Source organism: Bombus pyrosoma, linkage group LG16 (genome assembly GCF_014825855.1).
Source record: "Bombus pyrosoma isolate SC7728 linkage group LG16, ASM1482585v1, whole genome shotgun sequence".
Taxonomy (NCBI): domain Eukaryota; kingdom Metazoa; phylum Arthropoda; class Insecta; order Hymenoptera; family Apidae; genus Bombus; species Bombus pyrosoma.
Window position 1 is genome coordinate 7983481 of NC_057785.1, and position 13244 is coordinate 7996724.

Here is a 13244-nt window from a genome sequence, read left to right on the forward strand (position 1 = left end):
GATTTAACTCCATATTTAGGTATGCCCATATACAGCATCATAAAAGCAATGAAACTGGGCCTCATCGGTCTTAGCTATTGCGAACTTCTTTATTTTAGAGAATTTGATATAGAACCACATAATTTGGAGTTCAAAGAAATGTGGTTCAATAAATTTAACGACGGGCTGATTTTAAATTTAAGGCCTACAGGTTTAAGCGAGATAAATTGTTGGAATATTATCATATATGGAGTAGTACTTCAAACTCCAATTATTCTTCGTCATTTAATTTTAAGTGGCATTGATGTTCCTGGTATTTTAAATTGGCAATCTCCCTTTAACTTTGCATCATCTAAAATAATTGAATTTTTGAAACACATTGGAATAGAAGAAGATGTCATACAATTAGTAGAACAACATGGAATCGATGAAGAAACTGAGGAAATGTTAATTGATTTAGGACTTGATGAAATGGAAACAAAATTTTCAATTACGGAGGTTTGAATACAATTGCTTAACTTGTTCTATATACCATACCTGTTGTGTTAATATTTTCTGCAGGAATTAATATGTGAATGCAGTTTAACTATATTGGAACCAACCTGTAGCTGTCTAGAAATAACACAAGAGAGTTGCAGGACAAATAGCTCTAAAGGCAGTTTCAGTTTTGCTAGCCGATCGGATTGTTACCAACAATATGCTTGTCAATGTCACATTTTAGCAAAAAATGAAACAGTACATGAATTAACAGCACAACAAAATGATTACTTAAGGTAAATGATAATTGTTTGATATTAAGAAATATTGTTTTATTTTCATTCTCTAATTTCCTATAATAGACAAAATATCATGGTACCATTATCATGGGCGGTGGCTAAAACTTTAGAATACAATCCATCAGATCCAGTACATTTCATAGGATATAAATTATTGCAATGGACTTATAACAACATTTCTCAAACGGAGAAAGACAAGCATCAGCAATTAATTGCATTATCTACTATAAAAATGGATCATAAACTTATTGTCAGTATTATTTACAATAATTTTCAATGCTTGAAAAATAGCTCCTTTATTTCATTAGAAATAATTAGTACAATGTATATAATATCATGTACATATATATATATATATATATATAAACATAAAGCATTAATATTCTTAAACTAGGATAAAAAACATTTAGAAAAAGAGGGATTAATTAAAACTCTGAATCAAAAGGCTATAATAAGAAATATACCTTGTAATGTTCGTAAAAGTCATCAAGAGTTATATCGTATTGAAAAACAATGTTGGAAATGTGTATGGAGACCAATTAGAAAATTAGGAAGTTGTGAATTTCCTGATATGTGCAGTTCATGTAAAATCAATGTATCAGACGAAGATGACGATGCCTGATTATTATCTTATTTGGGGCATTTTAACAACTAATAAAAATGCCTATAAAAGGTAGATATTTAAAAGACTGTTTAGAAAAAATTCTTTAAAAAACTCGTTTATTTTGTAATTTGCCTTGTACATTTGTTCCAAGATTAATTGAAATGGTGCAGTGTAATCCCATGAATGTGTTACATGGAACAGAATGGAATGAGTAAGTATTAAATTCATTTCGTCGCAATACAAAAGAGACTCCAAATACATTGTGGCAGTGAATCTAATTACAGTCCTTCTTAAACATACGACATTATGTTACATTTGTATGGATTTTTATATTACGTTATTAGCAGTTCTAAAATAAAATTATATATAAAATTTCGATTATATTCACTAATGATAGTAAATAGCCTTAATTATAATACGTATACATGAGTTTTTATAACATATAATGTCCAAAAGAATCGCATGTTTTTATTTTATTACAAGATCCTCTTTCGTGATTACCCTATATGGTACAGTAATTAACAATATATATCTTTTTTCTTACTTTTGAAATTTTCTTTGTTGAGTATAACTGTTAAACAATTATTAGTTTAAAATGTATGATAAACAATGCTGGTTTTTTGAAAAAGCATTGCTCTTGTTCGTCGCTAGATAAAATAGGTTTCATGCTTGTGAACATAAAAATGAATGAGTTTATGAAACACTCTCTATATGTTTATCATAATAACAAGTCAATTAAAGCATAAAATCCGCGTTCCTTCTCTGTATAATCGCATTTAGAATGTCCCTGTACATAGAATATAAGAATGATTTCTGCAGATTTAATGATTCAGGTACTACTGCAATGAATCAATGATATAGTAGACTATTTGTATTGTAAATACATTAAAATGAGTAATAAAAGTAAAGGCAGTGTTTGTTGAATTCCATAACGTGTCTTTTTCTCAGTTTCCAGCACTCTTTTTCATAAGCATCAACTATTTCCATTCTTGTTAAAGAGATAGAGAAAGCGAGAGTGAGAGAGAACGAGGGAGTACTTCAATAAAATAGCAAAGTATCAAAATATATTTTTGTTATCTATATGTTTGGTCTATATCCTGAGCTACTAACAGAATGGGGTTCCCTATTATGATAAACTTTTCTTCATATTATTAAGTAAAAGTGGAAGTACAAAGTAGAGAGTAACAGTTAAGTCTATATTTTGTATGGACGTTTTTCGCAGTCTATTAATAAATTGTTCACAGATCTTTCAATCCTTCCTTCAAGTTTTTTAGAACAACTTGGCTTAATCAAAGGTAATAATGCTTTTTTGTTACAATTCGGTTTTCTTTTTTTCTCCTTTTCCTTAAATGTAATAATGATTGCGATGAGTGAGTATAGAAAAAATTTCCCAATGTTGCCCGACGTGGCAGTTCGATTAGCGTTTACTTTATGAGTAATTAAAATGTAAATTATCCGATTTAAACGGTATATACTTGAAGTTTGTTAATTTTAGTCTTCTCTTCTTCGGATTCGTCTCGACAAATCATAAGCGTATGAGAGAGACCACAGGTAACAGCAGTAATGTACAAACCTTCCAACGCTTTCACTTCCATCGGGGTAGTCGAGGACTTACGCATTTCACCGAAACCCTGTAATTATTCATCGAAGAAGAGGAGTTTAGTTTAAAAGTCTGCTAAAGATCTCTGTGTTAAAGGATTTATTCGTTATACAATTATTTACCAATTCACCGAAAGTAGGACTAGCACCCCAAGCGATAACCGAATCATCCGCCGCGACTACTACGCTAGTCTGAGAACATCCGACGCATCTAATTTCCCAACCAGACAAATCCTGGATCGGTTTGGGGTACATATTTGCTTCTCCGGTGCGTTTCGTTTGTCCGAACATCAAGGCTGATCCGTGCACATTGATGGCAATGCTATAAGTACTGCCACAATATATAGCCCTGACACCACGAGTAGGCGGCTCCAAGAATTTAATTAAACGGGGCACTAGTTCATCTCGTTGCTCGTTGTGGCCCAAACGACCGATACCTCCGAATCCCCAGGAAAATGCACGATTTTTGCTATCAATTGCAACGGTATGATAGTGCCCACAACTGAAGTCCGTGATTTCAACACGATCTAACGGCGTAACATGGCCATCCTTTGCTCTTTCAATGTATAAAACGATTCTCTTAGGCACTTTCTCAAAATGAAACGCCATCTTCGTATTCGTTATAAAATATTTCCCATCTGTGTTGTGGCCCAATGCTCCATACTCTGGGCTTCCGAACGAGTGTAGACCACCTTTAATGTCTAGTATCATCGAAAAATCTGCACCACAACCCACTTTCACTATTGGCGGCCCAGAATACTTTACTTTAGTGGCAGAGACAATGCAGGCATCGGATTTCCCAACGCCGCATTGACCTAGTTTATTGTCTCCAGCGGCAAATACGATGCCGCGACTTGTTAAAAATAAAGTATGATTGCGGCCGCAAGATGCTCCTATAACTGTATGACCTTTTAATGCCGTGACTTCCGTAGGTTCATCCCGACGTTTCGTATCACCAACACCTAACTGACCTGCAAAAGTTTCAAAATGTCACAAAAGTTTCTGAACGATCTATTTATAAATGATAAATAAAATGTGTGCGTATGTGTGTAGAAGTGGGAAATTATATTCTCATGAAATTAGTATCAGATAAGAAATTTGTTAGTCCAGTACCAACAGAAATGATACGACTAAACAAATCTTGCAAACTTTCAATTTATGTGAATCACATTTACTTACATAGTAATACTTAATCATAAGATAAGTTTTGTTTACCTTTCGTTCATTTACCTTTATCATTTCTACCAAAAGCTAAGCATCTATTATCCTCAGTAACAATAATACTATGAGAGGCAGCCGGGCCAGAAGCAACTAATCTGACTCTAGCGCCATTTAAATTTTTGAAAGTATGTGGGGTCCACAAACTACGCCCTACATTAACTTTCACGCCTTTCGGTGGAGCTTTACGTCCTGCCATGTCCCAGTTTGTCAGACCACACATTAATAATGTTCCAGGCTTACCCCATCCTCCCTAAAATAATTAAAGAATCTGAGGATAAAGAGTTTGTCAGATAACAAAATACAAAGTACAACGATTATAAACGCCAATTATACGTAAGCTATGATCATTATAAAGAATAAAATCATTGTAGTTTGATTTTATCTATAATTTTATAATTAAGATACATCTCGCGGAAAATGAACAGAATGTTCAGGTATCTTTGAGCAGTAGTGAATAGAAGAAACCCTTACCAAACTGTATCATGCTTATCTCCATAATAAAAAGATAATAGCAGCCATTTGACATTTATAATTAACAATTATGTTTCGAAGGCTACCAATCTTATTTTCAATGATCTACATTTAAACCTCCAAATTCTGCTTTTGTCACATTATGTTCACGACAAAGGCATCAAATAAATACGATTAATGCTGTTTTCACAGCCTGGATTATCACACTTAACATTGTTACACTATGTACCGTTACACTTTACATTGATTTGTCCCTAATTTCTTCATGAAACTAACTGCAATGTTGATGAAACATCAGGTAATCTTTTCATGATAGACAGCGCTTTCCCAGTAGTCTCAGTGCTAAATGCAGCAATGTTAAGTGTACACAATTGGTGTTTTATAAATTAAAATGTTATAGACGAAGAACTCTAAACGCACAGTTTTGCATGGGCTTCCAAATTTTCCAATTCTTTAAAAATCTGATGGTACAGACAATCATCAGCCTATGTACTTTCCTCTTATGAAATGAATTCTTTTTCATTGAATGTATGGCTGTGAGGCTTATCAGCGTCGAAATGCCAATGTCGCTTTCTCACTCATTCAGACACCAATATCCTGTCTGCCTGGGACAAATAAGTATATGAAAACGATGAAAATAATTTCACCTCGGGCGGTGGCAATTCCGGAATACTGGAGACATCGGCAAGATCATCTTCGGCAGCGTCCTCACCGTCGGCATTCGAGCCGGTCTCAGCGTCATCAACGTCCGAGTCGTGCTCGCTCGAGATGTCCTCCTCGTCATATTCAACCTTCCTTGATTTCGCGCGGCCCTTCTTCGTCGCCGGATTTTTACGTTTAGTCGACATATCGGCCGAATCTCCTTTATTTCGAATTTAATCCGTCTCTGGGAAAATTAGTTATCGCGGGACGCGCAATACAATGACATTAATCGATGTAATGGCGCTGAGGCCTGTACTGTTCGACAAACGGACAACAAAAACGCGGCCACCTGGCGCTCAAAAATCATAATAAAACCATGCTCCAGTGATAAGTACAAAGCAAACTCAAGTTTATGATTGTAAATCGCTGAGAGCGCGCTCCGTGGTCCACTCGTTTCAAGCACACGGAACGCGGGAACCGAACGATCATTTTCGAATCGCGCGAAAATTTAAATCTCGCGTGCACAATAGAAATTAAATGCACTCGAAAATCTTTATTTTCCTCATACAATTAAAAATGTTTTATTATCGTGCTAGCACGTGCCAGCTAATTTGTGACTGTTAATTAATTCATTGATTTGTTTGACCTTGATCATGTTTAATGATCGATAGACTACGGGCTTCTACATATTCTTATATTTTTATGAACGTATCTAAACAAATAGAATTTAAATGAATATCCGTTTCATCTACCTTAATAAACACTCTATCCTGGATATTTTACACATTTATTTTTGCATACAGCATGTGTGTATTTATTTAATTTTGACTTCGTGATCGAGGAATAGACTTGGTTTATAGTATTTTACATGTATGCATTTTTGTATCTTTAAATTTCGTGAGAATTATATTCTTATATTCGAATAGTTGAGAAATTAATATAAGAGCGAATTAAAATTTTGGGTAATAGAATAATTAATTTGTTCATTAACAGTTACATATAGGAAATAAGACGAAAGATTGTTAATTTAGATCAATTGAGGATTCGAATTGTCGTCAAATTTGTTTATAAATTGTAATATCTGATCAGTACTAATCGAGACATCATGTCCGAGTCGCTTGAAAGCAACGTCATGCTTAATTCGCGTTATTCTTTGAGTGACGCGATTATTCCGTCCGTTTCGTAAGTTTGGATTCTTTATAACCGTTTCAAATCTGAAAAGTCAGTCAGTTTGAGAAAGTATCTACGCCCTCAATTTTACATTTAAGAATATTATGCTCTTCCTCGAAATATAAGTTTTCCTTTCAATTCCGAAAACTTTGAATATTGTGATAAAAGATTTAATTATTTAAAGTGGCATTTATTTTACTGTGATATATATATATATATACATACATATATTAAATATAAAACGTTAATTAACTTTAAATACATCAAAGGAATTGTAACCTATTTATTTGGAACGTAACTTGAGGTATGAGTTTGCACAAAATTATATTATATTATTTTTATTATTATTACATTTCTTTATACATTTCATTATATTAACCAGTTGTTTATATATACGTAGTGCTTTATTTATTAACTTTTTAAAGTTTAAAGGTTAGGCGCAGTGTATATAGTTGTAGAGGTTATAATTTATTTATATAGGGCGACACAGTAAGTATAGTACAATCAAGAGATGGTTGATTTTTTATGGAAAAATAAATCGAAATGCAGGAATTTCCTATCATTTTTTGCAGACAATTTTTCAACTTCGCTTTGTAATACGAACGTAACATCTTCAATGATATTTTCAATATTAAATTACTTAATTGCATCCACCATCGCTGCTTTTGTATTCATTATTTAATTTCACAGATATGTTATGTTATTTTTTGAAATTTATTTATAAAATTACATGTTTAAAAATGTATGCGTGAATGCAGAAAGCGGATGTATGTGTATGCGTATCTGTATGTGTATGTATATGTGCGTCGGTACGAACAGCGGCGAGTCGAAGGTGAAAATTATTGCCGAATTGTTACCGTCGAAAAAGATAATAAAATGGGAACCGGCTCGTCGGCAATGACGGTTAATGCCCGGAGTCTGAATGCGTAACCGTCGCGCCGATCGGCCGGTATGTAAGCCGGTCCAAAACGGACCGACACGTAGAATTAAGAATTGAATTGTCGAACAAGAAAAACCGAAAGTCAAAAGTTGCGCGCGGTAAGTTTGATCGTGTTTAATTTTCAACGACGAGAACGTAAGTGGGTCGCGATGCCGGGTGTTGTAGGCGATCGTGTTAATTAATATATATGTACTTTTAATTTTGATTACATTGTACTTTAATTTCAAACGCGATCGATCACTTGTGTTCGTACTGTGAGAACACCGTTTTCCATTCGCTCCTTAGCCTACATATATTATAAACTGTGATATAATTTTCATTGCAGGTATACTTCGTAAAATATGGAGTTCCCAAACCTAGGAGAGCATTGTTCAGAGAACAGCTGCAATCGATTGGACTTCTTACCTCTTAAATGTGATGCATGTTCTGCAATATTTTGTTCTGAACACATATCATACAATAACCATAGCTGCCCAAGCGCTTATAAAAAAGATATTCAAGTACCAGTATGTCCACTTTGTAATGCTCCGGTCCCTATAAAACGTGGTGACCCTCCAGATATTGCAGTTGGGCAGCATATTGATGACGAATGTCAATCAGATTTGAGAAAACCTAGCCAGAAAATTTTTTCTAATAGGTAAAATAGACAAAATTTTGTTTAGATAAAATTTTATGTTGTTTCAAAGGTGATGATTTTGAATAATCTTGTAATTGTTGTAAAAAGCAGTCAACTGATTTTTAAATAAATTTTTTTCATTCTAGATGCTCCTCAAAAGGTTGTAAAATTAAAGAAATAGTCCAAGTGCGTTGTTCCGATTGCGGCAAGAATTTCTGTTTAAAGCACAGGCATCCAACGGATCACGCGTGTATAGGCCAGGAGGAGATGATACGGAGAAAACGGCTCGACGCCCTAGAAAATAATATGACAGTAAATAGGAGAAATGGCGAAATACTCAAGAATTATCAAGGCAGTATGAGCGAAGACGAAGCTCTCGCGAGAGCTCTCCAAGCTTCGATGCAAGAGGCAAATACTGCTAAACAAACGCTCGAGGCTGTACCTTCTGGAAATAGAGATAGGTGTAGACTCTCGTAATTCCATACAATTTAATCTTAATTCTATGCAAATTTTTGCAATCGCTTTAAGATATGTTCTTCAGCTGCATAAATATAGAGAAATTGTTATATCTTTCAGAGATTTTCTTGCGGTAAAAACAATCTAGTGACTATAAATTTCCATATAATTCAGCTTAACGTATAACTTAACCATTGAACTTTCTATATCAATATTTAAAGAAGATAAACTTTTAAGGTTTATTCATAGATCATTTCAATTCATAGGTACATGGACTATAACAGTTATACCTTTTGTACAAATGTAAAATATATATATATATAATATATAAAATATATATATATATATACATATGATATTAATTAATTACAAAACTCAACATTGCACAATATTTATATTATAATAAGATTGTTTTAATCTTATAGCGATCTGAATAATCATTAGCAACATTACCTGCCGAATATGCGTGATTTTAGAAAGAATATTAAAGGGCAGCCTCAAAGAAGAGTGCCTTAATATTATGTAAATCTAAAGAAATCTGAAGTCCAGTAATTTTCATCCCCTTTACATCATTTCTTCATCTAAGGAAATTTTTAATTCCCCTATCTTAATTTATGTAATTGGTCTAATATCGAGACTTTCAGTGCCTGATTCACGGTTCCTTATTTCATGTGAATTGTCATCTATGGACTTGTAATAATTAGCATTATTGAGAATCACCATCAAGAGAATCCTGTAACAATCTTGTGAGCTTATTGTCTTTATAATCAACATATGTTGTGGAATTCTCTGATTGAAATATGATATATCCTAATGCTAATAAGCTTTTATTTATATTAATTCCATCTTTAAACTTTGCACCAATTGCTTATATCTTCTTAGTACATCCAGATCCGGCTAAATCTACTAAAAAAAAAAAAAAAAAAAAAAAAAAAAATTCTTCATTATTATTGTTAATATTACTTTCTTCTTGTTGATATATGTATAAAATGAATATATTATGTGACTATGAGTGTCGTGTGCATTCACTGCGGTTTGCACGTCCTCTATTTCTTTGTGTCAGATTGACTAATACCTTATTGCTTTGTAACTTCTTTGTCTGCAAACCGTATTAGTCATTCGACGGAGGCATGTTCAGAATGTGCAACAGATGCTATCACAATAAATGCATCCTTGTTTTACAAAGCTTGCAAACAAAGAAGTTACAAGTGAAATAGAGATGTTGTGCAACAAGTATTGCAGACAATGAAGTTACAAATGCAATAGAATGGTGCCTTAGTAGACGAGCTTAATTTTTGTTAAAATGTATATTCAATTTGGCACGATTTTTAAACACATAAAAAACAATATTTCTATTATTCAAATATTTGTATTTTTATCTGCTTTAATAATTTAAAGACAATTGCATTTCTTGAATATAAACACCTTTTATCTTTCATCACGTACAAATACAATTTGCATTTGTATCCTTAAAAATAATTTAAGACAATTTAGATACTTGCATATTTATTAGCAAAATGTAAAATATGCAACTTACTATCTATATTTTTAATTCTATCTTTACATCTGAATATTGTACTCCATCCTAGAAGAAAATCAACTGTATCAGAAAAGAGAACACAAAGATAGCGATTGATATTGAAATACTTTATTAATCAGTTTTATAAATATATATATACATTTAAGAATTATTCGAAGATTATAATAATTTCCTACTTAATAAATATTGTCAAAATACCTGAATCTTAGGTTTTTCTTAATAAAGTAAACTATTCACTTATACAAGTATATAAAACCAAAATGTTTACACTTCACTTGTTACTAATCTTCAATTAGATTTACATTTGAGCTGAGTGAATTAACACTTTTTTGCAACAAAACGTAATATACTTTGTTATGATTGCCTTCCTATCATACTGATTTGATTTTTATTTATACCAATTAGATAATATCACTATGATGACAAGATATACATAAGGCTATGTAACAAAACAATTCAAGTATTTCGATTTTCTGTAAAGTATCCTATAGAGGGTATCCTATAGAGTACATGTTTAAACGAAACTAACTTTCGTGACTATTTTAATAAATAATTACCATTTCTCGACTATACTCTTGATTTTAAGATAAATAAATAATGTATTTTTTTCAAAACTTCTCGAGATTTCGTTTAATATTTTTATCATATCCGAGACAAGCCATAAAGTAATATAACAGATGGCCTTATTGGCAGAATAAATAATTCCTTATTTACCAACTTTTCCTAACTTGGTATCCGTCTTAGGATTAGCTGTGACACTCTGCACGCGAACAATCACTTCATTAATTCTTGTTTGCAGATTCCTAATATCTTGAATATAAAGAAGAGCAAGGATTTTAGCTGCATTCTCCACTGCAGTCTTCTTCAGTTGGAAACCAGGATCACAATTCATGATAGGAAAGGGTTTGCCCCGAATAATTTTGGAATTTGGATTCCTTAAGCATTCGGAATTTAATCTTCTTTGTACTAGTTTACTGCAAGCTTTCAACGTGACCAAATGATTCGGATGTTGCGGAATTCGGAGCAGTTTCGCCACAGAATAGATCCCATTTTTAAATTCATTACTCTCAACTAGTGACCATGAAACGTTGAAGATAGCATGTTTATAAAAGTAGGAACATTAATATTAACAACTTTCATATTATCGAAGTGAAGCATAATTTGGAAGTTTATCTGCGTATTTGTCAAAACATATAAGCAACATCAAAGAATAAAATAGAAAACTCAAAAATGTAATTACTTTGTACTTTAACAACGTAAAAGATATTAATGAATTAAGTGGAAGGCTATAAAATATAACATATATTTCATCAAAATACTTTATAACATTTGTATACAGATGTTTTATCATTTTTATTACTGTTAAAGGCGCAAAATAGCAAAACAACTAAAATGCAAGATATTGTTTAAAAATAAACAAATATACAAGTTGGTAAAAGATAACTATATTATATATACTCACAGTCTAAGTTGTCAAGTGGATTTGTGGACTTAAGATGCGGCACCAGCGCTTCCTGTTTCATTTTCAATTTCATTTCTTTTACATTTTTCGAATACTGCTCAGCTGAAAATTATAATCAATGATTATGTAAGAAATTTCTATTTAAATCTTCGACTTCATTCATGAATAAATATTTACTATTATTCTCTGCCTCCAACCAAATAGCGAGTCCAATTAGCCATACAAGTTGATCCACATTGTTACTTGAAATTGGACATTTAACATCCTTGCAGTATTTGGCAAAAGTTTTAGGCCAACTTTCACTTTTTATATCGCGTAGCTCCTTTCGATCTTGTATACTATACTGACGTATCTTTTGCTCCTCTAACCATAATGTTACCTTACGAAAATGTTGTGGATCTGCAACATTTTAATAACACTGATATTACAAAAATAAATAAAACCTCATAAAGAAATATAATTAATCTAAACGAAAATAATTACTGATTGAATGAATTCTTTACCAGGAATTACATATTAAACATGTAAAAGCGATTCAATGACAGAGAAATTAGACTTTCGTAGGTTACAGCCGTCGAAATGTTTTTTAAAAACTAATATAATATTTCCTTATCACAAGATATTTAAATATAATATATTATGCAATTTTAAATCTCTATGTTAGACATAATTATAATAACTATTCCAATAGGATAAATTATACCGGTCATTATAACCTATAACAATATAATTTTTTAACGTTAACAATAAAATAATCCAGGTATTTGCCTGCCGTAAAAATACTAAAAGAATGTGAAATATTCTTATTTAAATTTCTGTAACTTATCCTGAAATGAATTTATTCATTAGAACAAGATTAATTTAAAGTCAAAGTCAAATTTTACAATTATGCAATTATTAAACAAATTCTAAAATATTCGAGAAAAACAAACATTCTTCTCGATCTAACTCGTTCAACGAACATGATTTCGAAAATTTTAGATTTTACTAGTGATAAGTATCAATATGTTAAAATTCCTTGTTGATGCAGATGTTAAAATGTACGAACCATTTATATTAACTTTGTCCCATTCTAAATATCCGAGTGCTTGAAGTCTTCTTTTTAACATATTGGATATCTAAAATAAACAGAAGTTCTGCAAACTAAAGGTAATAGAATTTGCAAAAAAAAATCTCAATTTTACAAAGACTCTCGATATACTGACACTACACTCATGCTATATTTAGCGAAGCCGGTGAACATAAATATACCATATACCATATACTCGATTCATTTTCCATAGTATTTATCTCCTATATGTAGCATAAATAATGTTGCAATAGATAATTCTGAAGAATAATTCTGCACTTAACCGGTTAAATTTTACTGAAATAAATGCTGTTAGATAAATACTATTTATATTACATGACATTTACAAAAAATATATAATTAAATACAACGAAAGGTATATGCACACTTTCAATAATTACCATATAATGTATAAACCGTAATATATCACAATAACAAGACAAAAATTAATTATGTTTCCTTAATATTCAAATTTCATATCCTTCTCATAATTTACTATCATTCCTGAAATATCTATAATAGAACAAATTTATTATATGCAGAAAGGCAATTCCCCTCTATTATACAGGCAATATAATATATTGAAATATATCATATATGCTTATGATAAGGTTTAACATTGTATCCAATAATACGCCAGATGTCGGCACTAGTGCAAATCCAAGATTTCCTCAAAGAAGTAGATTATCTATATATTAA

The 13244-nt window shown here is 31.8% G+C and overlaps 3 protein-coding genes across 5 annotated transcripts; 2 read left to right on the forward strand and 1 right to left on the reverse strand.

Moving 5' to 3' along the window:
• Positions 1 to 21: 21 nt before the first annotated feature.
• Positions 22 to 1649, forward strand: LOC122576581. The gene is made up of 5 exons (XM_043747086.1): positions 22 to 477; positions 541 to 752; positions 819 to 1005; positions 1150 to 1428; positions 1511 to 1649. Exons 1-4 carry the CDS (start codon positions 22 to 24, stop codon positions 1375 to 1377), a joined length of 1083 nt encoding a protein of 360 aa, XP_043603021.1. The 3' UTR covers positions 1378 to 1428; positions 1511 to 1649.
• On the reverse strand, positions 1459 to 13083 carry LOC122576690 (protein RCC2 homolog). The gene is made up of 10 exons (XM_043747350.1): positions 12947 to 13083; positions 12735 to 12842; positions 12525 to 12594; positions 11654 to 11875; positions 11477 to 11578; positions 10729 to 11085; positions 5298 to 5512; positions 4189 to 4429; positions 3082 to 3929; positions 1459 to 2990 (listed from the first exon to the last, which is right to left on the reverse strand). The coding sequence occupies exons 2-10, from the start codon at positions 12735 to 12737 to the stop codon at positions 2820 to 2822; spliced, it is 2229 nt and encodes a 742-aa protein (XP_043603285.1). The 5' UTR covers positions 12738 to 12842; positions 12947 to 13083; the 3' UTR covers positions 1459 to 2819.
• Positions 6338 to 10217, forward strand: LOC122576583 (AN1-type zinc finger protein 2A). Of its 3 annotated transcripts, none has more exons than XM_043747092.1 (3): positions 6338 to 6766; positions 7728 to 8039; positions 8165 to 10217. In XM_043747092.1, the coding sequence occupies exons 2-3, from the start codon at positions 7744 to 7746 to the stop codon at positions 8493 to 8495; spliced, it is 627 nt and encodes a 208-aa protein (XP_043603027.1). In that variant the 5' UTR covers positions 6338 to 6766; positions 7728 to 7743; the 3' UTR covers positions 8496 to 10217. The 3 variants fall into 3 exon arrangements, with proteins under 3 accessions (XP_043603027.1, XP_043603028.1, XP_043603029.1); XM_043747093.1 differs by having other exon boundaries at positions 6373 to 6474; XM_043747094.1 differs by lacking the exon at positions 6338 to 6766 and adding an exon at positions 6913 to 7500.
• Positions 13084 to 13244: the final 161 nt, after the last annotated feature.

Excerpts from the sequence above, each read along its gene's own strand:
- LOC122576581 (XM_043747086.1), top strand. The coding sequence starts at position 22 with ATGCCCATATACAGCATCATAAAAGCAATGAAACTGGGCCTCATCGGT. Across the intron at positions 478-540 it reads CAAAATTTTCAATTACGGAG|GAATTAATATGTGAATGCAG; the intron begins GTTTGAATACAA and ends TATTTTCTGCAG. Across the intron at positions 1,006-1,149 it reads AAATGGATCATAAACTTATT|GATAAAAAACATTTAGAAAA; the intron begins GTCAGTATTATT and ends TTCTTAAACTAG.
- LOC122576583 (XM_043747092.1), top strand. The coding sequence starts at position 7,744 with ATGGAGTTCCCAAACCTAGGAGAGCATTGTTCAGAGAACAGCTGCAAT. Across the intron at positions 8,040-8,164 it reads CAGAAAATTTTTTCTAATAG|ATGCTCCTCAAAAGGTTGTA; the intron begins GTAAAATAGACA and ends TTTTCATTCTAG.
- LOC122576690 (XM_043747350.1), bottom strand. Across the intron at positions 11,876-12,524 it reads GGACAAAGTTAATATAAATG|ATCCACAACATTTTCGTAAG; the intron begins GTTCGTACATTT and ends AAAATGTTGCAG. Across the intron at positions 11,086-11,476 it reads TCCACTTGACAACTTAGACT|TTGAGAGTAATGAATTTAAA; the intron begins GTGAGTATATAT and ends CATGGTCACTAG.